This window comes from Poeciliopsis prolifica, unplaced genomic scaffold (assembly GCF_027474105.1).
Source record: "Poeciliopsis prolifica strain line A6 unplaced genomic scaffold, Auburn_PproV2 SCAFFOLD046, whole genome shotgun sequence".
NCBI lineage: Eukaryota > Metazoa > Chordata > Actinopteri > Cyprinodontiformes > Poeciliidae > Poeciliopsis > Poeciliopsis prolifica.
In genome coordinates this window covers 2,185,747-2,211,992 of record NW_026562421.1, presented here as the reverse complement: position 1 = coordinate 2,211,992, position 26,246 = coordinate 2,185,747, and the positions used below count along the sequence as shown (strand labels likewise).

The following is a 26,246-nucleotide window of genomic DNA, read 5'->3' as shown; positions in this document are numbered from 1 at the left end:
AAAGAAAACTCTCAAATGTTTCAATTAAGAGATTTTCTAGAAAAAAACTGGAAATTTCTGAAGTCCAACACCTTTGCAAGAAAAACTCAAGTTTTTAAAATTGAAATCAGAAACTTCCTATAAAACATGAATTTTTTTAAGCTCTATAAGTAGAAAATTTTCAACTACATGTAGGAAATATCTAAGCTCCAAATATTTGACATTTGTAACAGAATTTTTTTTTAATCAATCTCAGAAAAATTTAATTAGTCTCTAGAAAAAAGAGTTTTGAAAATCACAAATGTCATTGTTTATTTCTACAAAATGTCTGTTTTTTCTTGCAGATTGTCAACTTTTCAAACTCGAAACGTCCTTGTCTTATCTAGAACATTTTAAAAATTAGTTGTTGGGTTTTTTGGGGGTGAAATGACTCATTTTGTGGCCCTACGTCGTGATATTAGAAGCACCTGTTGGAATTTGACCTTTCAAACATTGAAAAATTAATGCGACATTACGGTAATTCACAAAGTTGTCAAAATTCAACGCATCAGGTTTTCTCATGTGGATTTTCGCTGAATACAACTGGAGACAAAACTTTGTATATTTTCTAATCCATCCTGTGTCAGTGAATCCATGTTGGGTCAAGGAGGGTTGAGTTGATGCGTTTTGGGAACCTACTGGACAAAACCTATCAGAGCCAGATATTTATTTATCCGACTAAATGTGAGGTGAGAAAATTCGCAAACTTCAATCGATCTCAACCCCTGCTGAACGGATTTATTTATTTAGGGTTTAAAGGAAAAAAAACCGCAGTGGAAGGGGAGGAGATGGAGGCGTTTTCATCAAAACCTTGGAGCCGGGTGCTATTCACCCCATTTCTCTCTTACCTCGGTGGCAGCATGCGTGAACCCGAGCTGTGCGCAAACCGCGCATCAGGACTGGCGCAAACCTCCCTCTGAAGTCTGAACTTTAAAGCTTTTCTTTAGTTCTCACCCATCGCAGGTGTAACTCTTCGTCAGATCCAATTTTTAGGGCGCTCTCACATGGATCGGAACTAAAATTACTCCTGCTCTTGGCTTGCGTAAAATGCGCCCGACGTGAGATCACCGGACGTTTTTCTTCCATTTTAATCTAAAGGTTGAATCGTTGCAAGCATGAGGGTTTTGAGGATTCAATGTTTTCTTCTTTGCGTTTATTATTGTGTACAAGAAGGATTATCGGGGGATTTTAAGACGCACCTTAGGAGGAATTCACAATTCCAGGTAAAGATGCGTTTAATTTTGTATGCAACTTTCGGGAACGCGCCTAGACTTAGTAAATAAAGGAGTAATTTACATCAGGTTGCATAATATTTCCCCTGTGAAGGGTTTCCACCCTGCAGGTTGTTTATGTTTAAAGTCCCACCAATGCACAGGATATTTGGTAATGGACTGACACAGCACGGACTTGTATCCAGAATTAACAGGAGGCAGAGCGTGCAATCCTGTGTACAGTGAGAGCATTTATTTCCAGTTCCACTTTCCCTTCATTCATTCATGAATGGCTAATTCAACTTGTTTTGACATAAGATCTTGACCCAACCCTCATTTGCTCAGATTGGTGGCAGAATTAGCCCAGTTTTGACCTAATTTATTGTGTAGTTCAGCATTTCTGTAAAGCACTGATTCCCAAAAATGTATACCACTAGATAACCTGATGATGTTTTTGTTTGTTCTTTTCCAGAGAACAAAACGTCAAAGCAAACCAGCAAAACCAGTGGTAAGATTTAACTGAGTTTACAGCCGCACATAACACCAAATTAACCTAGAGGTCCAAGCTTTAAAGACATAAAGAGACATTTCTGGGAGCCTTGAGTCATGCCGCTGTGGCTTTTACCTTCAGTTTGCTTCAGGGCTAACTAAGAAATTTCCTAGGCACATACAGTAATCCTTTCTGTGAAGCACAAACCACAGCGTTCTTAAATACCAGTGGAGTGGCTGTCCTCCTCCTTCATGTCACCTCATAATGGACTCATGTGGCCCGCACTGACCAGATCAGGCGCCAACGTCCCATAAGTAAGCAAGGGAAGGGCACAAAGTGATACGTCTCAGACTGGCATAGTTAGTTTAAGATAACAATACTGCTTCCTTTCTGCTTACTCACACACTAAAATAGCTCCATAAAGACCTGAACAGAGTTTATACTTGTGTCTAAGATCTGATTTATGGAGTTTCTATACACTTAAATAGAAGAAGAAAAGCATGGGGGGGAAAAGTCTCATTTTAGAACAGGATTGCAAAACTGGGAAAATTTAAGTTGTTTTGCTAAAAACATGCTCAGTGGGAAAATGAGGGCACCGTCACACATTTTGTTTTAAAGAATAAACCCACAAGCCACATAATTACTTTATTCTGTATAAAGAAACTAAAAATGCAACTCCATGTCAAACCTCACCAGCTGCTAGTAAAGCGAGGCGCCAAACTTAACATTTCACTTGCAAGATTACTAATACTCCTCAGACTTTTTCCTATTTGGTTACAACCACAAATTTTTTTGTATCTTACTGGGATTATGCACCGTATTACATAATCCCAGCACACCTAAATCAAATGTCAGGTTGTGGGGTCTTTGACCTGCTGTCAGGTTCTACTGAGTTCTGTTTGGCAGAGACACATGAAAGATGCAGCATTCCTCAATCTAATCATCAACATTTTGACCAATGATCTTTGCTAAAAAAAATATATATATATATTTTCACCTAGTCAGATTTGCTGGAAATCAGTGTTTGAGTCATTTTGCAGATTAGATTTAGGCCTGGACTTTAATCTAACCACTGCATTGCAGTTCTGGTGACTGGAATTGATTAAATGTGAACCTCATCACCATCTGTAGTCTCTAACTGGGTTTCTGGCTTTATCCACATGACTTTCTATGGGCTTCTTCATGGCACCACAAAGATCAGATTTGTGGAGAAAAAATGTTTCTCCATGGCATTATACAATACCAAGGTGTCTAACAGCTATGGCTACTCAACCATGTAGTAACAACTAAACAATCCAGTCTGCAACCTTTGGGGAATTTTCAGCGTAGTGCGAGGGAAATTTGATTAGACAGTGATATCTGAACAATTGTTTTAAAAAGCACAGAAAGAGCTTCATATGGAGCACCGTTATGTATTCTGTGAAGTTTAGTGGAGTATCGGTGTGTATCCCTTTCCGAAAGTTGAGTGCTGCCCTCCATTATTTTCATCGATTTCTCAAACTTGGTCACGTGACGTCGGGAGCTCTATGAAGGTGGAAGACATTGTCTGTCTTACTAGGTATTAATTTTCAAATGATGGCCAAATCAGTTCTCTGAAGCTTTAGATCTGGTTTTAGTTCAGGTCAGTTACCAGGACTTGTTGGGTTTGCAGTTGTGCTAGCCTGGTCTCAGCCTTCCTATTCAGTTCCACTCAATTCTCATCTCCCTTCAGTTTTCCATTTGGGCTTTCTCCCATTGACTTGGATTCCTCCATTAGAACTTCAGCCAAAAGGAGAAGTTGTGAACAGTGACGACAATTTTCTGCGCTGTTTTGGAATTATAGTCTGCCCGTAGCTTTGGAAATGGCAGCAATGGAGGTCAACATTATTCAGTATTGGCCAGCTTGGCCAATACTGAATTAACATTAACAGTCATGATAGATGTTTGTGTATATTGAGTCTTGGCATAAAATTTACACCATAGGTAAGCTTCATAGTGTCAAACTGTCACAGTAAAACCTTATGTCAAGAACAGAAGTTAGCAATTAGGTAAAATTTAAAACTTCAACAAAGACCACGTCTCCAGGAAGGAGATGCCAACGTTCTTTGGCACGTGCCAAAGAACCAATATCAGATATTTCCCAATATCTGAGCATATCAGGGTCAAGTTCTGCTATTTTCTTTCCATTTTCACATTATGAATTAGCCAGTATTATGTACAACTTTTAAAACCTGGGGTAATTTAAGATTTCTAAAGAAAGTTGTTCTCAGATTTATTTAGGGGTGTTAGAGTCAATAGGAATACAACACTTTCAAAATGTATTTGTTGAAAAGCAAGTTTTCATTTCACTTTTCAATTATTTACTGCTTATTGCTGATCTATGAAATAAAGTCCCAAAAATATTTTAAACCTCACAATACTTTTACAAGACACTAAATGTGTCCTTGTTTTTAAGAGACATTGGCTCAGAATATTATTTTACATTCAAATAACTAAACGTAACTTAGTTTTTCTGTTTTCTGGTTTTATGTCATGTGTGTTTTTTGTGCCACCAGCTGAAGCTCACAGACTACCATGTCAGGTGTTCGGTGGTGTCTCGTTACGCTGTCACAACGATCCAGAGCTCGGTGTGGAACCAGCTGCCCATCACTAAAGAGGCAGCGTTTGAGGTGGACCTGCCCTCCTCAGCTTTCATCTCCAACTTTACCATGTAAGATAACCCATAGAAATTTATTTTATCTCCATGTTTGAGCTCTTACTGCAAGTATTATTTACAAACGCTTCCACAAACATGTAAAAATAACAGAATATACACAAATATTTAGAAACACTATAATATTTATAGACATTTATAGACATTACAAAATGTTTTTTTGGTAACTCACTGAGTGAAACACTTTATAGAGATTAATTATGCACTAATTGATGTCTTCAACTTTTTGTTTAGAGGATTTTCCTCTTATAGTTAATGAAAACACAACTTAAGGTTTGAATAGAAGAAGTTCTCAGATTAGTTACCGCAGCTATGCAGACGATACACAGCTATACATTAAGATGTCACCATGTGACTGTGAACCAGTTCAAGAGCTGAAAAGATCATTAGAACAAGTCAATATGCCACAGCTATGGTCAGCTAAACATAAAATAACTGAAGTTATTTTAGACCTAAAGAGGGAAGATCAAGAGTCACAGCTTCAAAAATCATTGATACACATCCAAATGTTGGTAAATTTTTAATGTATTTTGCTCTAAACAGGTGGGTTTTAGTCTTGATTTGAAGGAACTCAGTGTTTCAGCTGTTTTGCAGTTTTCTAGAAGTTTGTTCCAGATTTGTTGCTGTTTCCCCATGTTTGGTTCTTTTTCTGGGGATTGCCAACATGTATTTATGTCACAAAAGGCACTTTGGTTTCACAAGTGGAGCTAAAATTAAAGTATTTCAAGTCTTCATAGCCACTGGATCTAAATTGAGACAGATATCAGTAATGTTCTTGTTGACAGCCACAATCCAGAGATAAACATTTGGCTAGATGACGTGCAGAACTTTTTAATTCCATTACTAAAAAGCCTGGCATCTATTCTATTTAGAAATGCTACATATAAATAAAACAAACAAGTGGACTTTGCTGGATTTGGGAGCGGAAGCAGGTCAGGAGGAGGGGAAACCAGAAGCTGAATGAATACCAGGCTTTGTAAATGGAAGTCAGAAAGTTAACAGAGAAAATGACAGAGGTTGGCCCAGTCGCCCCTTTTTCCTCCCCACATCGTTTACTGAGGCAGCCTGCCAGTTTTTATACACTTACTCTACACAAGCCTACATCTACTGTATACTACATGCATAGGTGGATGTAGACTTTGGATGTGGAGTCAATATTTTTAAGTATGTGTGAGCTTTTTTCTCATATTTTTACACTCGCAAAACTAAAACAGCCCTATCTCCAGATAGCTTGAGGGAAATAAGTGTGGCAGACGTATTACGTTGGTTCTTTGGCATTTTTGTGTGTGAAACTAAAGTCTGTGTTCTGTGTGATGTTCAGTCATTTCCTCAGCCACTGAGCCAGCCACATGCATAAATACACCCGGCACCCACACTTTCCACTCTCCGCTTATGTGATTTCTGCTCTGTGTCAAATACGACCCAGTTTATTTTAGTTGCACTTTTTTGCTCATTAGAAATATTTACTTAAAAGACGTGACCTTAAAGTGACACCCTGTCTCATGACATTATAGATCTTCAGTCTTTTAGAACTGAGAGTATTTATAGATCAACCTGAGAAGATCAAAGTTTGTCAAGGTTGTTTTTTTCCATTTAAAACCCTCAACCCCAACCCCTCATAAGGCATGAACGTTTGCTTTACTAAACAAGATGCAAAATAAAGTAAATCTTTCTCAAAACTCACTTCAGTCCACTAAAAGTAACATAATTTGGCTACTATGTGTCACACAAAGAACTGCTTCTTTCTCCTCTTCCCTCTATCCCACCAGTGCCTCCAATGGTAAGGTGTATGTTGCCCAAGTGAAGGAAAGAGCAGCAGCCAGGAAAATTTACGACGCCGCTAAAAAGCAAGGAAAAACAGCCGGACTTGTCGCCACCAAGTTAGTTTTTTTAAAACCTCTTGTGAGCAAAGAAATTTTCTTTGCGTCTTTGGTTTCGTAGAACTTCTTGAAAACGACCTGACCTTTTTACTTGCCTTGTTCGTTTTGTCATTGCAGAGAAAGGGAAATCGAGAAGTTTCGTGTCGCAGTGAGTGTACCGTCGGGAACTCGGATGTCTTTCGTTCTGATCTACGAGGAATTGTTACCTCGTCGACTCGGTCGCTACGAGCTCAGTTTGGGTCTGAGGACCGGGCAACCGGTGCAGAATCTCACATTGGACGTCAGCATACACGAAAGAACGGGGATCCGTTTCATCAAAGCTCTTCCTCTGAAGATGAGTCGACTGCTGTCAAACTCTACCCAGGGTGAGACGCCAGGAAGAATAAATTAAAACAGAAAAATCTCTGAATGCTAGTTTGATATCACTGGTAAATTGCCAAGTGTCCTCTGTGTTTGAGAATAAAATCCAAAATTCTCAAAATTCAGACATCATAAAAAGATAGAAAACTTTTTATATATATCCCAGGTAATAACAAATATATTGTCATGCAATTAATTAATTGACAATCGGTGGCTCTGACCTATTCCAAGGCAAATTGCCACCAGCTTTTTCCTTTCCAAAAAATGTTAAGATCACCCTTTAAAATTTAAAATGATTTTAAATATCACATATTTCAATTAGCATGTTAATTGTTAATGTTCATGTAGTTATTGCTGCTGTATTTTGTTTTACAGGTTTTCCAGTCCAGTTGAGTATGATATCTGAATCAAAACAATCAAAACAAATAATAAAAATCCATTGTTTTTTCTACACTTCAGTTTGAACTTAAACAATTTTATCACTTAGAAAAGACTAGCTTGTTTTACTCCACCTGAAATATAACACTTAAAATCTAAACGAGACTCCCTTTATCATAGACCTGTGTATAATCTCAGCAACTAAATCAGTTGAACATTGATTACTTTCTAGAGCTGTTTAGTTGGAATATTAATAAGAAAAACAATCAGTAAAACCAAACAATGTATCTAAGATAGACTTAAAGTCAAGGTTTCATAAACTGTTGGATTAATTTCACAGTAGATAACTGAGTAAACTGAAGAAGGGGAAAAAAGAGGGAAAAGTCAGAAGTAACAACCTGAACTTACAACTTAGTAATCGTTTCAAAATAAAGATTTCCAAGTTTGTCTGCTAAGAGCAAACAATTGAAGTCTTCAGTTTGCCAATCGTCATTCTTCGAATCTCTACTTTCCAAGCTTTTTCTGCAAAGATAAGCTTTCGATTATAGAGGGAAAAAACTCAAGCTCTCTTTGTGCAAATTAGATAAAATTAGACCAAGATAAAGATTTTCATCCCATTCCTTTGCCACTTTCTGCTTCTGTTTGTGCATTTAATGGTGATCTATCAAAATGTCTGATGAAGCACTGCTTTCCTTCAGGTGACTCTAGCCCTCCTGCCTCCACTCAAGTTGAGCAGAGTGATAATTGTGCTAGAATTTACTACAGCCCAACTGTACAGCAGCAAACCAGCATATCCTCCAAAGGGTTAAATGCAGACTTCATCATTCAGTATGATGTGGAGCTCAAAGACCTCTTGGGTGACGTTCAGGTCAGCTGCATCGTTCCACTTCTGGTTTGTCAAAGTCACTTGAATCTCACTAAATCTTTGACTTCTCACACCCGTTAGGTGTATGATGGCTACTTTGTGCATTACTTTGCACCAAGAGGGCTTCCAGTGATCCCCAAGGATATTATATTTGTCATAGATGTCAGTGGGTCTATGATAGGCACCAAGATAAAGCAGGTAAAGAGGAGAAATCATCTGGAAGATGAAATACTTTCTCTAAAATAGCTTCACTTGCTGTTTTTTTTCTGTTTAAGACAAAAGTGGGTCAATGACACCATTGATTTCTGTCAGTAGACCAAGCAGGCAATGAATACTATCCTTGGAGACCTTAGAGAAGGAGACCACTTCAACATCATCACCTTCTCAGATAAGATTCACACTTGGAAGAAAGGTCGAACAGTGCGAGCAACTCGGCAAAATGTGCGAGATGCTAAAGAGTTTGTGAGAAGAATTAATGCTGAGGGATGTGAGTTGAAATTTTATCCTTTGCATCAAATATATATTGTTCATGCCAATAAATCTGACTATGTTGACTTTACTGTCATATCAGGGACGAATATCAACGCAGCTCTTCTATCTGCTGCCCAGCTTGTTAACCCTTCATCCTCTGGATCCTCCAGCCACCTTGCATCCCACCGGGTTCCCCTGGTTATCTTTCTGACAGATGGGGAAGCAACCACTGGAGTGACATCTGGTGACACCATCCTTAATAACGCCAAGAAGGCATTAGGCTCAGTTACTCTGTTTGGCATTGCCTTTGGCGATGACGCAGACTTCCTTCTTCTAAGACGCCTCGCTTTGGAGAACCGAGGTGTGGCCAGGATGGTGTATGAGGACGCAGACGCAGCTTTGCAGCTGAAGGGTTTCTATGATGAAGTGGCCAACCCTTTGCTGTCAGACATCCAGCTTTCCTACATGGACGATCAGGTGTTTGACATCACCCATAACTTGTTCCCAAACTACTTCCAAGGCTCGGAGTTAGTTGTGGCAGGAAGGGTAAAACCCGGAGTCAAAGACTTAAAGGTGTCCGTCTCAGCAACTGATTCAAAGCATAACATAAGCCTGGAAGATAATGTGCTTATTTCCAGTGCAAAAGAAAATGGGAGCACAGGTTTTGTAAATTGTTCACGAGAGTTGGAAGGAGTGTCCAACTTTGTGCGTCGCCTCTGGGCATATTTCACCATTAAAGAGCTACTGCTGGCCAAACTCAACACAACTGATTCTGCAACTCAAAGGTTACTGGCAGACAAAGCCACCAACCTCTCCCTCAAATATAACTTTGTGACCCCAGTCACTTCTTTGGTTGTTGTAAAGCCAGATGCAGATGAAGCAGCTCAGGCATTGACCACTGTGAAACCCACAACTACTGGCACTACCACCACCACAGCAACAACAGCACGCCCCATCGAAATGTTAACCGCTAGAGTTCTCAGAAAGTCCAGCTTTAGGTTAGCCAAGCCACACCCACCTCAACAACCTGCAAATACACAGAAAACTAAGCCTTTGCCAGTATCTCTGGCTAAAACAAAGGCTCCATCAGCCAAAAAAACAGCCATAAACCCAAGTCCCAGTCCTATCAAAACTGCCTCAGCAACAATCTCTGGAAAAAAACATTCTCCAAAGTTATCCACTTCTCTTCTAAATGCTCTTAAAACCGCACAGCCTCCTGCTCCCAGCAAAACAACCACCATCTCAACAACAACGCCTAAGCAAACATTGGATACCAGCACTTCACACCTCACTTCATCCAGAACCGACTCTGCACCCGGCACAAGGAGAACCAGTCCTGGGAAAGCGTCAGGGCCATTTGCAGAGGTGGAGAACCGCACCAAATCTGCCCCAGATCTTCCTCAGCCTGAAACGACTCCTGTAGCCACACTGCTCTCGCCCTCCCCAGCTTCACCACCAGACGTTGGAGACAACAACTCAAATCTGGACTTTGATACCAATCTGAGCATTGCCACCCTGGTGTTGGGAACCTTTGCTCCCATGCCTGGTGTTACAAATGGACCAGGACTGTGGGAAGCAGCCGGACTTCTGGGTAAGTAACACAGTAGCTGCGTTTCCATTGACCATGCCATTGCGTAACTTAACATTTAGATAATAATGGAAACACGGCAATTTAAACAAAAATTCTTCCATAAAAAGTTGTGCTGCTAGAATAAGTTTTTTTGGGTCGTATCGAAATTGGTGTATTTTGCAAAACTCCAAAGGAAACGCTGATCAAACACCAGATTTTGCCACTGACGCAAACGTATTCACACGTGAGTTTAATTGCATTTCTTATGTAATAGAAACACCACAATTGGGGAAGTTGTGTTTTGTTCAACATTAGCGGACTACTGACGGAGTTGTGCAAACATTGGTAATGGAAACTCTGCTATTGTCTGCCGTTTCTCTGGCTTCTCGACAAAATGAAATTCAATCAAAGAATCATTATATGAATGGATGGAGTGAGTGAGTGCCGGTTTTCATATTTTAATTCAAAATAAATCCTCTGTCTTTCTCCCCTAGATGTCTCTACCTCCATTCAAAGTGAAGAAGGTACATTTCATTTGCCTCCTAATCTATTTTGTTTTTCTTTTTATTTGTGGTTCATCACCTCAGTGAAGTTGGCTCCTCCTGCTTTCTTCTCGTAAGACGAAATTGGTGTCAAACATTTATGCTACGTTTTGTTTGTGCCACTGTCATTTTAAAGGTATTAATAAATGTTTCAAGGGGTCATCAAAGGTCAGCCATCCGCCCCACGTTTACAACATAAAAGAAGTTGGCATCTATCCACTGTGCTTCCAAAACTGTAGCTGTATCATCTTTATATTAAAATCTTAAAATTGTAATAAAAATTGCTGCATAAACGTAACAGTTGATTGACACCATATTTTTTATTTTTATGTTGTAGATATAGCTGGGCTCATTGATCTTTGATGACCTCTGAAAACATTTATTAATATCCATAAACTGAGAGTGGCACAAACATGGCACAAATCAATTTGTTTAATTTGAAGAAGGTGGGAAAGCCAACTTCACTCAGGTTTTATAAACCTATTTCTAATTTGGAAAACCTGCTTGGGATCGAGAATTTAACTAATTTCTGCTTTTCTTCCTTCTGAATAGATCTGAATCTCATTACAAGCATGGGTAATAAGTCTTCATTTAAACAACATCTCTTCACATAAGCAATAAAAGTGATTTATTTTATGTTTTTAATGACTTCTTCTATTTGCCAGATTATGATGCAACATATAATTATGACTACGATATCAGCTACGACACCTGTAAGTTAGTTTTTTTTATTCAGTAAAACAAAATAAACATCTGATATTTTACGTTTAAACATTCCTGTGTTTTCTCAGGGGATGACAGCAGTGATTCATTTGGTGAGTATTTCAAACTAGAATGTAATTCATAATAGTGTTGTTCTCTGCAATACATGTCTAGTCCTGTCATTGGTTTCAGTGGACGGGAGTGAGGAGGATTGTCCTTTAGTTGAATGTCTTGTCCTTTTAGAACCTCAATCCAGACTCAACTCTGTGAGGCTCTTCTCATCAGGTCAGGATTTATTTATTATTTTAAATCACAAATTTGTGACATCTGGCTTTATTTAGCTGCTGGATTCTCTGTCGTAGTGGATGGAGATCCTCATTTTGTGGTCCGACTTCCAAAGTTGCACCAGGATCTGTGTTTTACTGTGGACGGCAGAGCCAATGACGTTCTCAGACTTCTGGAGGATCCAGAGCGAGGTAAGCATTTGTTCAGTTGCTAACATTTGATTATTCTAACAATTAAAATAATTGTTAGAATAATTTGTAGATTCTGCACATTTTTCATTAAACCACTTAAGCATATTTTTTACACGGTTAGAAATACATAATAAAAGTGCAAAAATTTTATTTTTTATAAACATTTTATTGATAAAAGCATTTGCATAGCATTCCTTTTGTGAACACTTAATCATTTGATTCAAAGGATGCATCTGCAGCTAAAAAATACTTCAACATGTGTGCAATGTCACACTTATATGAATATATTGCTCTCTTGAGTCACACACAATACACTGAAAATAATAAAACATTTCAGAAGGGTACATTTATTTCAGAGGAAAAGGAACCGGTGCTCTAGCACCTCCTAGTGACTATCTTGGAGTTTACAGAGTGTGCGCATTGCTCTTCCAGGTATCATTGTGGACGGTCACCTGATTGGGGCTCCCCCAAAGCCTGGAGCAGAAGGCCGTTCCCGAACATACTTCGACCGGCTCACCATCTCATTACTGGCTGGCAGTTCGGCTGATATCATGATCACCTTGACGCTGGATGGAGTGGTAGTGGATGGGGAAGGACAGGAGAGCCTCCCCACCAATCAGCAGGGATCTGTGACCAGGCAGGGCGTGACAGTGACCCTGGACAACCATCAGAACTGCTGGATTGAGCTGGCGAACGGTGTGCGCTTCCTGGTGCTGTTCCATCACTACAAACACCCCAACTACCTGCAGATGGCTCACCTGGGGTTTTACATCACAGATGGAAGAGGGCTGTCAAGGTCGACCCGAGGCCTTCTGGGTAAGCTGCTGGATGTTTTTGTCTCAATGTAGGAAGTCTTAAAATCTTACCTTGTATCAGGAGTGTTGAGTTTCAGAGTCTTTGGTTTTAGTAACATTATTGCTTCTTGGTAAAAAGTAGCTGGTCAGGAACACATCCAGGATTATGGTTTAACTTTTAATTGTTATCAAATCATGAATCAATTAATTTTCACTACAAAAACACAAAATGTTACCAAGTGTTTCTGATCAGCACCTGTTCCACTGGCAGATTATTTCACTTGTAACATGAGAAAAATGTCTTATGAATAAAATTAGGGCCAAGTTAATTAAGAAAAGACAAATATGGGGATAAAGTCATTTTACTACCTGAATAAATTCGCAATAATGTGAGAATAACATTATAATATTGTGAGAATAAAATATAAACTTGACATTGCCAGATGAAGAAGCTGATAGAGAGTAAATTAACAAGGACTTTTTTATTTCACTTGTCTTTTGTCAACCAGTTTGCTAAAACTACAAATCCCAAAACATGTACGCCACTGGCACATTTCTCAAGGACAAAAGCATTGAAACTCTGACCGATTTTAATCAGTCTAAAAATAAAATTGATTAAAGTTATGACTTTTTAAGACTTTGCAGAAACTCTGTTAAATTCACCGTTACTCAAAACCCTAAATTATAATTTCATGGTGAGGAAATGTAGTTACAGCTAATTATTGCTCCTCTTTATCTGCCTGCAGGCCAGTTTCAGCACTCTGACATGACTGTAACTGTGACGACCGATCATCACCCCAAAAGCAAAGACGGGGTTCAAGCGAAGGGAATCCTGAGGTGGGCAGCACAGCAGATTGATGTGACTTTACAGGACAAGTTGGTGAAAGACTCGGTGCAAAAGCGCCACCTAGGCAAATGCTGGGTGGTTCCCAAGGCAGAGATCCAGAGACTGCTGAGTCATTCCTATGAGAGTTACGTGGTGAACAATGTGTAATCCAAGCTGAGTTCGCTCCACCTGTCGCTGGCCCACAGCACAGCTCAGGTACCAAGACCTACACAAAGGACGAAGCTGACTGGGAGTCCGCTGGATGAAATCGACAGACACAGAGGCGGTTGTGAAACAGGAAGGGCTGGGCGGTGCAGCTTGGAGGCAGAAAGAAGAAGTTAGGAAAATAATAGTTAAAATCTTCAGTTACTCAAATACAGAACTGAACAGAGGCTCTTTATCTCTCCCTGGATTCGTTTTGTGTCTGTCACAGAGACTCCATGTGCCTCTGGTTGCATGGCAACAACAGATCATCTATTTATGCTGCCGCTTTGAAAGTTATTTATTGGAATTATCTTATATGTCATTCTTTTACAATGGAACAATAGGTCTATTGCAGATAGAAAAAAAACAAAGTACATTTCTGCTAAAAAAAATTTCTAGCTGGTGAGTTTGAAAAGTTGGAAATTTGTTAGAAGTCCAGAAAATATGAAAAAAAATCTCAGACATTTTTTGAAGGAAAAAAAAGTTTGAAAGTCAAATATATGCTAGAAAAAAACCCTCAGAAATGTTCACTTTTGCAGCTCAGAATTTTTAGATTTTTGAAATACTGATCTTGTTTTTTTTTTTTTTTCCAAGATTTCTGAGATTAATCACAAAAATTTTTGGGTTTTTTTTCTATAAATTGTTTCACTTTTCAAATAGGAATTTTCTTGTTTTTGTTTTAGAAAAAGTTTAGGAGTTTAACCTTAAAATTTTGTTTTGTTTTTTTGTCAGAAATTTACTAAATTTTTTTATCTACAATGGCCCTAAATACGCCGTAGTTTTCCTTTCTGTCTAAATCATATGTAATTTTTAAAAAAGCATCACTCTGTAAGCTGTTCAGTCCAAGTATAAAAAGTTTTTGTATGTATGTCAAATTATATTAATCCCAGAAAATGAAAAATAAATTTGAGGCAGTTTTTCCAGGTTTGCCATGTGCTTTTTATTTTTCTATCATTTCATTTCATAGTTTAATTGGTTTTATTTGTTACACAAGACATTAGGTATTGTTCACATACTAGTGATCAAACAAGGACAGTAAGATTTCTACTACTCAGCCTGGACTATTTCTTTTGTCAATTTTCGAGGGATGTTGTTGATAGTGGTTTTCAAAGGCCATACTGGATGAAAATAAAAACAGCAACAGCAACCACACGAGGCTTCTGTTCTCAGTAAATAAAAAAGGAGAGGATGGTGAGGAGAGAGAGAGGGAACAACAGGTAAACAATATTCCAGTTTTCTTCAGGTAACGTTTCACACATGAAGCCAAACGGTGCACAGTGTGAATTCAAGACTGAGGTTGAGTTTTCCTTCATCTAAAACATGTCAGAGGAACGCTGACGACGCAACATCAAATCATGGAATGATCTCTTAATAAGGAAAACATAACATATGACACAGCAAACAAACAAACAAATTAGAGCAACAAAACAATTTTGAAGTGAGTCAGCATTTGACATCAGCAAGAATTTAAATAAATAGATTGTAAGGATAAGACACAGACATGAGATTAGGTGGTGGGTGGTAATTTGAGATGAAGCTGCTTTTCTACCAAATGACAGCAGCAACCTGTCTATTTCCTCTTAGTTGTATGATAAAACCCTTAAACTGGTATGAAACAAAACAATTTTCCCTCCAGCTCTGCACTCTCTGCTGATGTGAACTTTTAATTGTCGCCAATAACTGAAAAGACCAATTTTGGCACAAGACTGACCTGCAACAACATTCTGAGTTAAAACAAAGCAGTCGATTTTTCTGAAGGAGTCCACGCGTCGGAGACGGGCCGGACGTTAAGGCTAAATAAAAGCAACTCGGTTCGTTCAGAATGGGTCGCACGTGTGACTGCATCTACGCTTCAAAGTCCTCCTTCCACCTCACATCTAGAAAGGAAACAACGTAAAACACAAGGCTTCAAACAACCAAGATAAGACGGGGTGGTTCCACCTAGAGCTGAAATTTCAGTCTTCATCTTTAAAACCCCAGAAAGAAACCCAACAACATTCCCAACATTCAGTCTTTCCTCCATGCCACATTCCAATCTATTCCTATTTCACTTCTTTGAGGCCTTTCCCCCAAAAAAGATTCACAAACCAACGTCTGGTCTTTGTTTTCCACGAATTCCCTTTTTTTTTTGTTGTTGTTCAACTTGAAGACCACAGTTTCTACCAACTCCTCTGTAAACTTCATAACTTCAGCCAGTGAAATGTGCACCCATTATATAGAAATAAACTCTTTAATAATTTAACAAGTTAGAAAGTAAATTATTCAGCTTCAAAACTGTTATTACGTAACTGAGACAAAGAAAAGTGTTTTTGTTTTTTTTATTTTTTCATGTAGAGGGGTTGGAGGGTGACAGGTATAGCCACTGATTAACTTTCCTGCCTGCACTGAGAACACAACAGCGTTGCAAAAGTGAGCACGACCAGTTGACAGAACAGCCCATTTATATGCCTGTTTGGATCACATTTAAGTTTTCGCCAAAAAAAGGAGCGGCGTCTGTTTTAAGTCACACAGGTAAAAGTCGGGGAGAGAAAGCAGGGTTGACGGGAGCGGTCCGGTCTTTAAACCGCTGAGTTGACCCAGTCTATGTACAATAACTACTGTGTAAAAGATGCATGCATGCCAACTGGAAGTGACCCTGCGAGATGATTTTACGTTAAGCTCAGACCTGCCAACCAGCTAAAGCCTGATATGAAAATGACGGACAAAAACGGACTGAAAAGTTCTGAAAATCTGCAACAAGTCAAAAACTCACCCCTAATGACGAAGCTAAAGTTATGACTATACTGTATATTTCACAACTGAAAGAAAGACGTACTCAACCCTGCTTTTCTGTGTCAGAGGAAGGGAGTGTGTGAAAAGCATGTATGTGTTTTTGTTTGTGAGCAAATTTCATTGAGTGGAGAGAGGGAGGAAGAGAAAAGAAATGGAGGCAGACGCCGTCTCTCGGCTCCTTTTCCGCCTTCGCTTCTTTTTCTGCTCCCAGAAATCCCTCAGACCGCCCTTACTGCTCGTCCTCCCCAAACACGTCGTTCTGTTTGCGCTTCATGTTCTCAAAGTCAAAGTCGGTCCCAGTCATGCGCTTGTAGATGTCCTTGATGTCGTTGCAAGTGGTCTCGAAGTGAGTCGTGGCATCGTAGGACCTCGAGGCGAAGACCTGGACGGAAACAGTGAGAATCAATGGCAATTTGTCTATCATTTTATCTCTGATTTTCAAAATTGGTTGTGAATTTTTTATTTTTTACAAATTTCTGACAGCATTTCTTCTAAATTTCAAATGAAACTATTGTACTTTTTAAGGTAGAAAATGACAAAGCAGCAAGATACAATGCTTTAGATCTCATATAATACTGAAAAAATCTGTTTGTACAAAGTAGTCATGGCTGGAGTTGGGTGGTATCTGGTTGCATTTACTGCAGCTGGCTTGCTAGGGAACGGGCAGTGCCCACTGTGGGGGGCCTCAGAAACTAGGAGACAAGATGAGAAAAAAATGTATCCCTTAAGTCTTAAATTTAACTGTAGTTTAATTATGTTTATATACAGAGTTGGGTCGTAAGTAACCAGTTAATTTTACTTGATCGCATGTCTGTAATGATATATTGTTAATGATTTATTAACAAGTACGTTAATTAGTCCAAATGGCAGGACATCAAGGCCTAGTTTCTGTTTCTTTGAGCTAATAATAATTTGATTAGTTGGGGATACTAATACACTGTGTAGAATTTAATATTTATATGTACTGAAAAAAATAATAAATGAGACCCATATGACACTACTTGATATTTTACAAAAACATGCTATATTTGTTCAGATTTAGACCTGCATAAAGAGTGTTTGTAGACACACTGACACATCCATAATATTAAGAAACAACACGTGAGCAGCTTAACTGATGCGAACGTAGCACTGGCTTAGCACTGAGACTGAGGCAGCAGCAATGTTTGGAGCTGAAAGCAGTTTTGACAAAATGCTGGTGTCTATGAAGCAGTTTAGTTTTGCATTTTTACTTTCGCTTTTGAAATCATTTGCATGATAAAATATTAGAAAAAAGGGGAAACTCCAGCACATTGCTCAGCTAACAGTGGAAATACATTATGCAGTTGCAGAAGTCTGCAATGCAAAATATCTGATCCCTTTTAGTTTAAAAGTGACCTACTGTGCTTCACTGAAGAATTCTGTGCGTTATACAAAACATGTTCATCGAATTTTTTGTACAAAACCATTTTTCAATAATGAGATCCACAATTATACATTGGAAAGCATTAGAAGAGCCTACAGCACAACCAACAAGAATGCAACAAGTAGCTTCTGAATGATAAGCCAACAACAGAACACTTGTCTTTTCCAGTAGCCATTGTACACTGCATATAGTGGTAAAACCAGCTCACTGAAAGTGTTGGAAATCTGCTTGGTTTGATAGGTAACAGGCAGTGCTTGTCGATTTGTGACGTTACATTCCAAGAATGTTGAAGATTTCACAACAAAAAGCTTTTGTTTAATTAGCATATTAACCAAAAACAACATATAAGAGGGAAATAATCGTACCTGGCTCTCAGTGCCGTCATCTGTGGGCTCATAAAGATCACTAATAGCCACAAACCTGAGGAAAAAGAAACAGTAAATATTATATTTTTGCAAATTATCAAAACATTTTCTACAGATGCCAGGTTGTTAAAGCATAAAAGCAGCAAGCGTCGATAGACGTTACTGACTTTTGATCAATGGGCTCCAGGAGCTCCAAGGCCGGTTCGATCTCAGCCTCAGGTTCGCTGGTCTCCACTGTGGTGCTGACGATGGCTATGTACTTCCCCTGGGCCGCCACGTTGTGAGCGTAAGAGATCATGCAGACGTAGATGTCTGGTCATTTTAAAAAAAAGAAAAGTCAATCAGAATCTCTTTAGAGCTGGTCTAGGTCATTTGTCCACTTAAACAAACCACTCCCAAACTCAGACTTTTTTTAACAAGGGTGGCTCCATTTTGGCTGATTACATTGAGTATAGCTTGAAATAAGTCCATTGGTAATGCTATTGGCTAAGTAACTAAATTGTGACAGGAGAGCAAATTAATGTGTCAAGTTGTCAAGGAGATCTGCTGATAAAGAAAATTACATGTTCAGAGTTAACTATCAGGTTTGTTTAATAATAGGCAGTAAATTAAGAGATAAACCAAATGTATGTCAAAGAAAATGCCAGAGATCTTGTAATGCCATGATATGTATTAAAGTAATAAAATCAGACTTAAATTGTAATGTTATTACGCAAAATATAATAAAATCGTTCTACGCATTTTGCAATACTTTGTCACATATGTACCATTAATATATTTTCCACCAATTATAACAAAATGTGTAGGTCGGTAGCTCTTTTTAGAAATGATAATGTAATAAACGTCACAAACAAATTCTGCTAATTCTTCTGCTGAGGTTTTTATACTGATCTGCTAAAAAAGATCAGTATAATTAAAAATGTAAACTTTGGTCAATAAATGCCAAACATTTGGTCACCTTTTCAAACTCAATCAGAACCCTTGGTATTAATCTACATGCTGCTCAAGGCAAAACAATTCAAATTGCGTTTCATCACGTTTTGTGTCTATTATTACATAAGGCGCTTTTGCTGATGTTTTAATACATTTTAAAACTTGACTTTATTACATTATTACATAGTGCAACATTACAGATTTTTAGCTATATTTTTAAGATGACATCAAAGAATCGGTTTCTGCTAAATATGTAAATGTAATCAGGTCCTGCAGTTGAAAAATGCTCACCAGAGTTGCGGTTGACCTGATTCTGAGGGATGATGATCTGGCAGGAGTTGGCGTCGTTGGTGTTCTTGATGGGGTGGCTCAGGATGCAGATGACACGGATCACCTGGCCCGCCTTACGGACGCGGTCCGGGATGTAGCTGGGGTCACAGATGAGCTGCTTGCACCGAGCCACCTGCAGCAGGAGAGAAATTTGTCCAGCACGTTTAAAGACATTTATTATTATTACATAAATAATAACATACCCTAGCTGTCATACCTCGCCTTCTGACTTCACTCCAATCACTTTGCCGCCCTCCATTACGATCTCATCTACAGGCTTGTTCAGCATGTAGGTTCCTCCGTAGATTGCGCTCAGCCTAGCAGACAAATTAAATCAAATTAAATGGAGTTTTGTTTTATATATTTATTTTTTTCACTTTTACTGTTGTTTACAGACATAAATTAAAACAATTAATTTGTATGTACTGCAGAAGCATAATTTCACACGTCCTTTGATCTGGGTACATTAATCCATAAAGAAAAAATTAAGTTAACTTGTTTTCAACAAACTTTTATTCCACTGCTTTTCTATAGGATTGAAACTGAGCAGCTCAGACATGAAATCAGATTATTTTTCTAGGTAACCATTTCTGTGTTGAATGGCCAAATGTTTTGAATAACTGATGAGTTAAAGAAACTATTTTCAGGATTTTCAGTAAGACCAAAGTTTTCAGAAATGCTGAATTGAAAAAAAAAGTCCAATTGTATCAAATATCCTCTGCTGTGTCTAACAGCGGATCTTGAGTACTTTTCTTCACATTTATTATTTTTTCTAGAGTATTTGTAGCCAAAAGCTTCTATCTTCAATCTCTGTACTCCAATCAGCCCGGTTTAATCTGCTTTAGGCAAACTGCACAGCGTTTGCCTTAGAAGTCCGGTTCATTTGGGGAGGTGTGAATGAGCAATCACCTCTGATTGGGACCAAAAATGTGAACTTTCACAAAAGAGAAATCCTCCAACCAGTAAAATCACGACTCCAGTTTTGTTTACATTGAAGTTGTGTTCAGTTTCTTCTTCTGAGGCTTTTATGTTGTTTCCTTCAGTAATTCTTGGTGCAGCGCCACAATAACTGTGCAAAATTGGTTAAAAATAACTTCCTTACATAGCAGTGTTTCTTTCCCGAATGAACGTATGCAAACTAAAGGCTTGATATTAAACCAACGATAAAAGTGAAATTATGCAAATACAATAAAAGATGAATGAGCTTTTTTCTTCTCTGTACAGAAAGTTTGACTAATTAATGAGAAATGATTTAAAAACCTGGCAAATCCCTGCGGCAGCTCCCCCAGGCCATACAGCGGGTAGAGGTAGGGGCTCTTTCCATAACGCGCCAGAGATTCGCTGTACAGTTTGATACGATTGATCGTCTCCAAACAGGGAACGTCAAGATAGCTGGATGCAGATGTAAAACAATCAAGTAAGTCCGTACATTACAGTAAATTCCTGAAATATTTGTACTTATTTTACATTTTTTTCCCCAAATCTTACTCATCTGTCCTGTAGAGGGCCAGAGCATGTCCAGTAAAGTCGATGACGTCCTGACCCAGGTCAAACTTCTTGTAGACGTCCCTCATGGTGGTGGTTTTAGGGTCAACCCCCTCAAAGGTCTTGGGGTCGTTCTCGTCGAAGTTAGCCACAAAGACCAAAAACTTCCGAAACCTTCTCTTCTCGAACATTCCCATCAGATCTAGACATTAAAATAAGACAATTCATCTCAAGAAACTATAAAATATGAGTGCAGCTCTTTGTGTATTTGTATCCAAGGAGTTTTGTGAGTCTTACTGGAAGCAAGTGCCTCTGTCTCGGTTGACGGCACCTTGTAGATTTTTCCTCCCTTATAAACGAAGCTTCCCTCCACCACTTTAAAGTCCAGGTACCGAGTCACTTCTGTGTATAGCAGCATCTTCACAAGCTGACCTAAAATACACACACTCGTTCTTTCAATCTTTCACTGTAAAAACACAAAATTTTACTAAGTACTTTTGGCTTAATTTCAACTGCAAAATCTCAGCACACTTGAAATAAAAGAAAATGAGCATACAAGCAACTTTTCAGCAATAATTTCTTAATATTGATGAAAAAGCGTTAATTCTACTGGTAGATTATTTCACTTATGAGAAAAATGTTTTGTTTTCAGTAAAATAATCTAGTGGAAATAGTACTTTTTAAAATTAATTTTTAAAGAATTATTTACTCAAATCTAATTCCAATATCTTCTTGAAATGTTGCTTTTGAGCTACTTTTCACTTATTTCAACTGCACTAAGAAACTAGACCAAAAATACTTGCTAAGATTTTCTTAACATCTTATTTTATCTTATGTTTATGATATTTAAGGTTCTGCGATGACTTTACATTATCCCTTGGATAACAGGAAACCTCATCATATTTTAATGAGATTTTAAGCAGAACGACCAACACAAAACACCACATGATTTTGCAATAGGAAGTCAGTGAAAAATGGTTTTCAAATGGATCAAAGAGCTGAAAACTGTGACATGAACTGGCTTGTCACAATAAGCAATAAATCAATTAATTGCACAATAAAGTGAAACGAGCTCAATAATTTCCATTCGAATGATTTATTGTTTTTCTCTTTCTACCAAAATCTCGGTGATAAAAGTCTTCAGTCTGGTGCTTTGGTCTCAACTAACTAATTTTTTAAAGGATGATTTTGTTTACAGGCATTTCATTATTAATTTTATTTCTTGTTTGAGTTGTTTTGTTTATTTAGTTTGGATATTTAAAATGTTTTTCAGTTCCAGTGTTAAGTGTTCATTAAAATTTAAAATTTACTGCTGTTTGAGAATCTCTTCTTGCATTATTATGCCATTACCATTATATTACATGAAAATAACTCCAAAATACAACATTATTGTTTAATTTATTAACTTCTGGGGCAATTTACTGTCCAGGAAAACATATTCATGTGACAGGCCTCCATTCATGAACCATTTTTCATTGCAGGTACAGTTGGAAGTATTTTCAGGTGTGTCCTTCCCAACTTTAAACATATTTTCATTTAATTTCACAATAATTCGCTGACAGACAAATGGATGGAGAACTTCAGTGCACATCCCTTCACATTCTTAATTTAACATTTTTAACTGGATTTCGGTCTGGACTTTGACTGGACCGTTCAAATATATGAATGTTCACTTAACCATTATTGTGCTTCTTTCTGTCGGAAAACCCAATAAGAACTAGTTTGTGGCTGTGACGTGACAAAATGTGCAAAAGTTTAATGCAGTATATTTAAGCTGGTACTGACCATTGGCCATGAGGAACTTGGGGATGAGATCAACGTTCCAGTCCCTTCCTCTGCCCATTGACTCCGGTGGGCTATCAGGGAGAGTAAAGCGCTTGTAAAGCTGCAGGACACGAAAGGGAAAAAGCAAATTAAATCAACTCTTAGGAATTAACAAAAAAATGACAAAATAATTCTTTAAATATGATTTGTTGTCCGCTGTACCTCTTCCAGTGGTGTAATGGAAGAGCTTTCCCCACCGTAGTAAGGGTTCCTGTCCATGTGCAGAACCTTTTTCCCATTCACAGACATGATCCCAGACAGAATGCATTCCTGCATGAAACAATTAAACAACCAGAAAACACTCAGAAAACAAACAACCAGAGATCAACTGACAAAAGCTAACAGGTTTATAGAAAGTGCACCATCACAACCAGATGGTCATGAAACACATTTCTACTGTGTTTCATGTCCTCACTACTTTAGTTGATCAATAACTAATAATCTAATTGTTAAACTTCACCCCTCTTCATTGACTCTCCAAAGTTTGTAATCATTTTGTTGGGTGCAATTAGAAAAATGGCTGCAAATGAATTTCTGCTAGGAGCTACTTGCTAGGAGCTATTTATAATAAATATAAATAAATAAAGCTTTAAAAAATATTCGTCCATCTTTTAACTCAATAAAATTATATCAATTTTCATCATTTTCAACCTCAAAATTGTCAAAAAGTTGAAAATTGTACATACAGGCAAAATATATGTTAATAAGTAAATAGAGAAGTAAGTGTTATTATAATTAAAATAACTAGTAAATACCTAAATAATTTAACTGACCATGGAGTTGTTACAGGTAATAAGATATATAAAATAGTTGAATTATTTATACTATAAGTGATTTAATAAATGGCGGATGTTACATAAATCAATAATAAATCAATTTGATAATTTTCAGCCACAAAATGATCAAAAATCAAAGCATGTATCTATTTAATAGATACATGAAAAGTAATGAGAGAATCAGAAAATAAGTTTTATTATTATTGAAAATAATAATAAAATAACTAGTAAGTAAATTAAAAAAACAACTAGGTAAGATGCTGTATATTGGGTCTTTATTGATGTTATAAATAATTAAGGAAAGGGAATTTTTTACTTAAGTTTAAAGGATTTGACATAAATTAAATAAAATTATGGACAACACTGACCATATCAGAAGAAAACAGTGTCTTCAGTCAGAGGCTTCTTCAAATTCACTGTAATACAGACTGCTACAGAAGAACCATCACTATTAATAAATGACTATTTGAAATTGTTTTAACTAATGAGTTACAAACACATTAAATTGAATTTGAATGTTATCATGATCCAGAGAAAGTTGTAATAATATTAATATTAAGCGAATGAACACATCTTATTAAATTGTTTTTTTTTCTTTATTAAATTTATTTTATTATTATTATTATTACTATTATTAAATATAAACAACTGTTAGAGAGGCGTGTGACCCATTAAACCTAAATATTTGCTGCTTTAGCTGCAAATACAAACATGATGAATATGAAACATCTTCCTGACCAGCGTGTTTCTGTCGCAGTGCGTGTTTAGGGAAAGTAAAGCCGTGAATAAAAAGCTGTGCCATAAGGCCTGCGCCAACCCCAGGATGGAGGCCTGTCTGTGCAAAGAGAACCATGACACACTGAAGGGTTACGCCTAAAAGATGCTACAGGGCGTAACACAACCCTGAGCACAGTCTGCAGCCGAAATAACAACAAAAAATGTTTCAAAAATCACCCAGCTGACTCTGACATCTGCGTGCATCTTGGTGACAGGCGAGAAGCTCAATTGCACTTTTATTTAGCGATATTTTTAATGCGCAAATCCAAACACAATTATCTGATGTCACAGCGCACAATTGCAGCTGAGGCTTTCACTCCAGAAACGATAGCAGGCCTTATCTCTGTCTCTGTGAGTGGAGGGGGGGGGGATCATTTAAAAAGTTCACAAACTCTGTTTTTATTTGTCTCTACTCACTGTGAGTCCGGTGCCCAAAACGATCACATCATATTCCTCATCCATGTTGTATCACCGCCTCTCCCGTCTCGCCCTCTTTTTTTCAGCCTTGGGAAATGAAGGGGTGCAGAAGGAAATAATGCCAGTGGGTCCACAAAAAAAGCTGAGAAATAAAACTCCTGTTTTCTCTCAGGCGTGGCTGCTTTAAAAGGCTCTTCAGCGGAACGTGTTATTTATTAATCATTGGGCATTAATGATCAATGGGGAATACAGCCCACACTGTCACCGGCGGAGACGACCAAAGATGGCCCTGTCCGTGGAGCGATACAGAACAATGTCACTGCGCGTCGGGAAATAGTGCGCATCCTCCTCTCTCTCCCATCTTCCCATAGACGTAGCGAAGCACCGGCGATGCGTCAGCGCGTCCGCCATATTGTGAGTGGAACGTTTCAAATGATTTTGGTGAATTTATTACTGTACTATATGTTTTGTGTAGTCCGGATGTTGATTAGATTAGACTACAAAATATATAAAGAAACATTGAATTATATGTTTTTCTTATCACATTTGTTAAATAATTGTTACATTCATACCTTATGATTTCAGTTGGCAAGTTCTATTCAGAGTTGGGTAGAAAACTAGTTATATTTACTTGCGTAACATTTTTGAAAAATTTGTATTTTTACTATGCTGTTTACTTGAGTAACTTTATTACTCCTCTTAAATGAGTCAAATTTCAGGATTCTCTATCCAAAACCAAAATGTTTTTAAAAATTAATCAAACTCACACTTTTCAAAGAAAAGAATTTGGAAAATTTTTACCATGCCTGATTTGATTTTTTTTTTTGTGTTACTCATATGAATTATTGTCATTAAAATACCAAAATTTCCACATAAATTTATATTTTGGTTGGTTTGATTCTGCAATTTTAAATATTAAAGTTACTGGGTACTTGAGTAGACCTTTTACCAAATAATTTTTTACTCTTCCCTGAGTATTTCTTGTATGGCTACTTTTACTTTTACTTGAGTATAAATATGTCGAAGTAGTGCTACTCTTACTTGAGTACAATTTCTGGGTATTCTGTCCACTTCTGGTTCTGTGGTAGAATTTTTTTTAATCAAGTAATATATTCTTACTTTTTAAATCTGATATTAAATATAATAAAAATTCTACAACAAGCATAGAAATCGTATATAAAATGTGTAATATTTTCCATTTTTTCCACATGTTCTCTCCAACTTTTTAAGATCCCCTTTGCCTCCCTGGTGGCCCTGCGGAGGGCCGGGGCCCTCACTTTGAAAAACATTGAATTAGATCTTCATGAGAACCTCCCAGTATTGTTTTGTATATCAAAAAATTAGATTTGTTATCATTATTATCAATAAAATTTCCTTTATTCATTATTACAAACTTGCAACAGACTGGTGACCTGTCCAAGGTGTACCCCCCCCTCTCGCACGGAACGCAGCTGGAGATAGGCACCAGCAACTCCCGACCCCAATAGGGATAAAAGTGAACAGATAATGGATGGATGGATTACTACAAACAACTCCATTTAAGATTTTTTTTAGAATCTTTTTGGGTAAATCTCGCCATAAATGACACCCCCAATATGGCGGCGACGTTGACGTACAATCCGGATGCTTATGCGGCTTCTACCTTTCTATGCCTATGCTTCTTCCCACCTAACAACACAATGG

At 37.8% G+C, this 26,246-nt stretch overlaps 2 protein-coding genes across 3 annotated transcripts; one reads left to right on the top strand and one right to left on the bottom strand.

The window, feature by feature from the left end:
- The first annotated feature begins 293 nt into the window (after nt 1–293).
- On the top strand, nt 294–14,404 carry itih6 (inter-alpha-trypsin inhibitor heavy chain family member 6). Of its 2 annotated transcripts, none has more exons than XM_055056792.1 (17): nt 294–1,241; nt 1,702–1,737; nt 4,254–4,408; nt 6,181–6,291; nt 6,409–6,656; nt 7,728–7,897; nt 7,976–8,092; nt 8,210–8,381; nt 8,466–9,956; nt 10,430–10,459; nt 11,030–11,053; nt 11,143–11,190; nt 11,269–11,292; nt 11,423–11,464; nt 11,542–11,655; nt 12,088–12,471; nt 13,196–14,404. In XM_055056792.1, exons 1-17 carry the CDS (start codon nt 1,134–1,136, stop codon nt 13,441–13,443), a joined length of 3,522 nt encoding a protein of 1,173 aa, XP_054912767.1. In that variant the 5' UTR covers nt 294–1,133; the 3' UTR covers nt 13,444–14,404. The 2 variants fall into 2 exon arrangements, with proteins under 2 accessions (XP_054912767.1, XP_054912766.1); XM_055056791.1 differs by having other exon boundaries at nt 11,372–11,464.
- On the bottom strand, nt 14,395–24,862 carry LOC129377090 (rab GDP dissociation inhibitor alpha). Its single transcript, XM_055056819.1, has 11 exons — nt 24,564–24,862; nt 22,756–22,863; nt 22,555–22,654; nt 21,067–21,201; nt 20,773–20,971; nt 20,545–20,676; nt 19,502–19,601; nt 19,246–19,417; nt 18,189–18,333; nt 18,022–18,076; nt 14,395–16,633 (listed from the first exon to the last, which is right to left on the bottom strand). Exons 1-11 carry the CDS (start codon nt 24,606–24,608, stop codon nt 16,481–16,483), a joined length of 1,344 nt encoding a protein of 447 aa, XP_054912794.1. The 5' UTR covers nt 24,609–24,862; the 3' UTR covers nt 14,395–16,480.
- Nucleotides 24,863–26,246: the final 1,384 nt, after the last annotated feature.

Bases quoted from the DNA above. Each gene is read 5' to 3' on its own strand.
- itih6 (XM_055056791.1), top strand. From the start codon at position 1,134: ATGAGGGTTTTGAGGATTCAATGTTTTCTTCTTTGCGTTTATTATTGT. The intron at 1,738-4,253 runs GTAAGATTTAAC...TTGTGCCACCAG, and splicing joins GCAAACCAGCAAAACCAGTG to CTGAAGCTCACAGACTACCA. The intron at 11,656-12,087 runs GTAAGCATTTGT...TTGCTCTTCCAG, and splicing joins TCTGGAGGATCCAGAGCGAG to GTATCATTGTGGACGGTCAC.
- LOC129377090 (XM_055056819.1), bottom strand. From the start codon at position 24,608: ATGGATGAGGAATATGATGTGATCGTTTTGGGCACCGGACTCACA. The intron at 22,864-24,563 runs GTGAGTAGAGAC...TGTTTCATGCAG, and splicing joins TTTTGGGCACCGGACTCACA to GAATGCATTCTGTCTGGGAT. The intron at 19,602-20,544 runs GTTTTTAAATCA...TTTGTCTGCTAG, and splicing joins CTGCCGCAGGGATTTGCCAG to GCTGAGCGCAATCTACGGAG.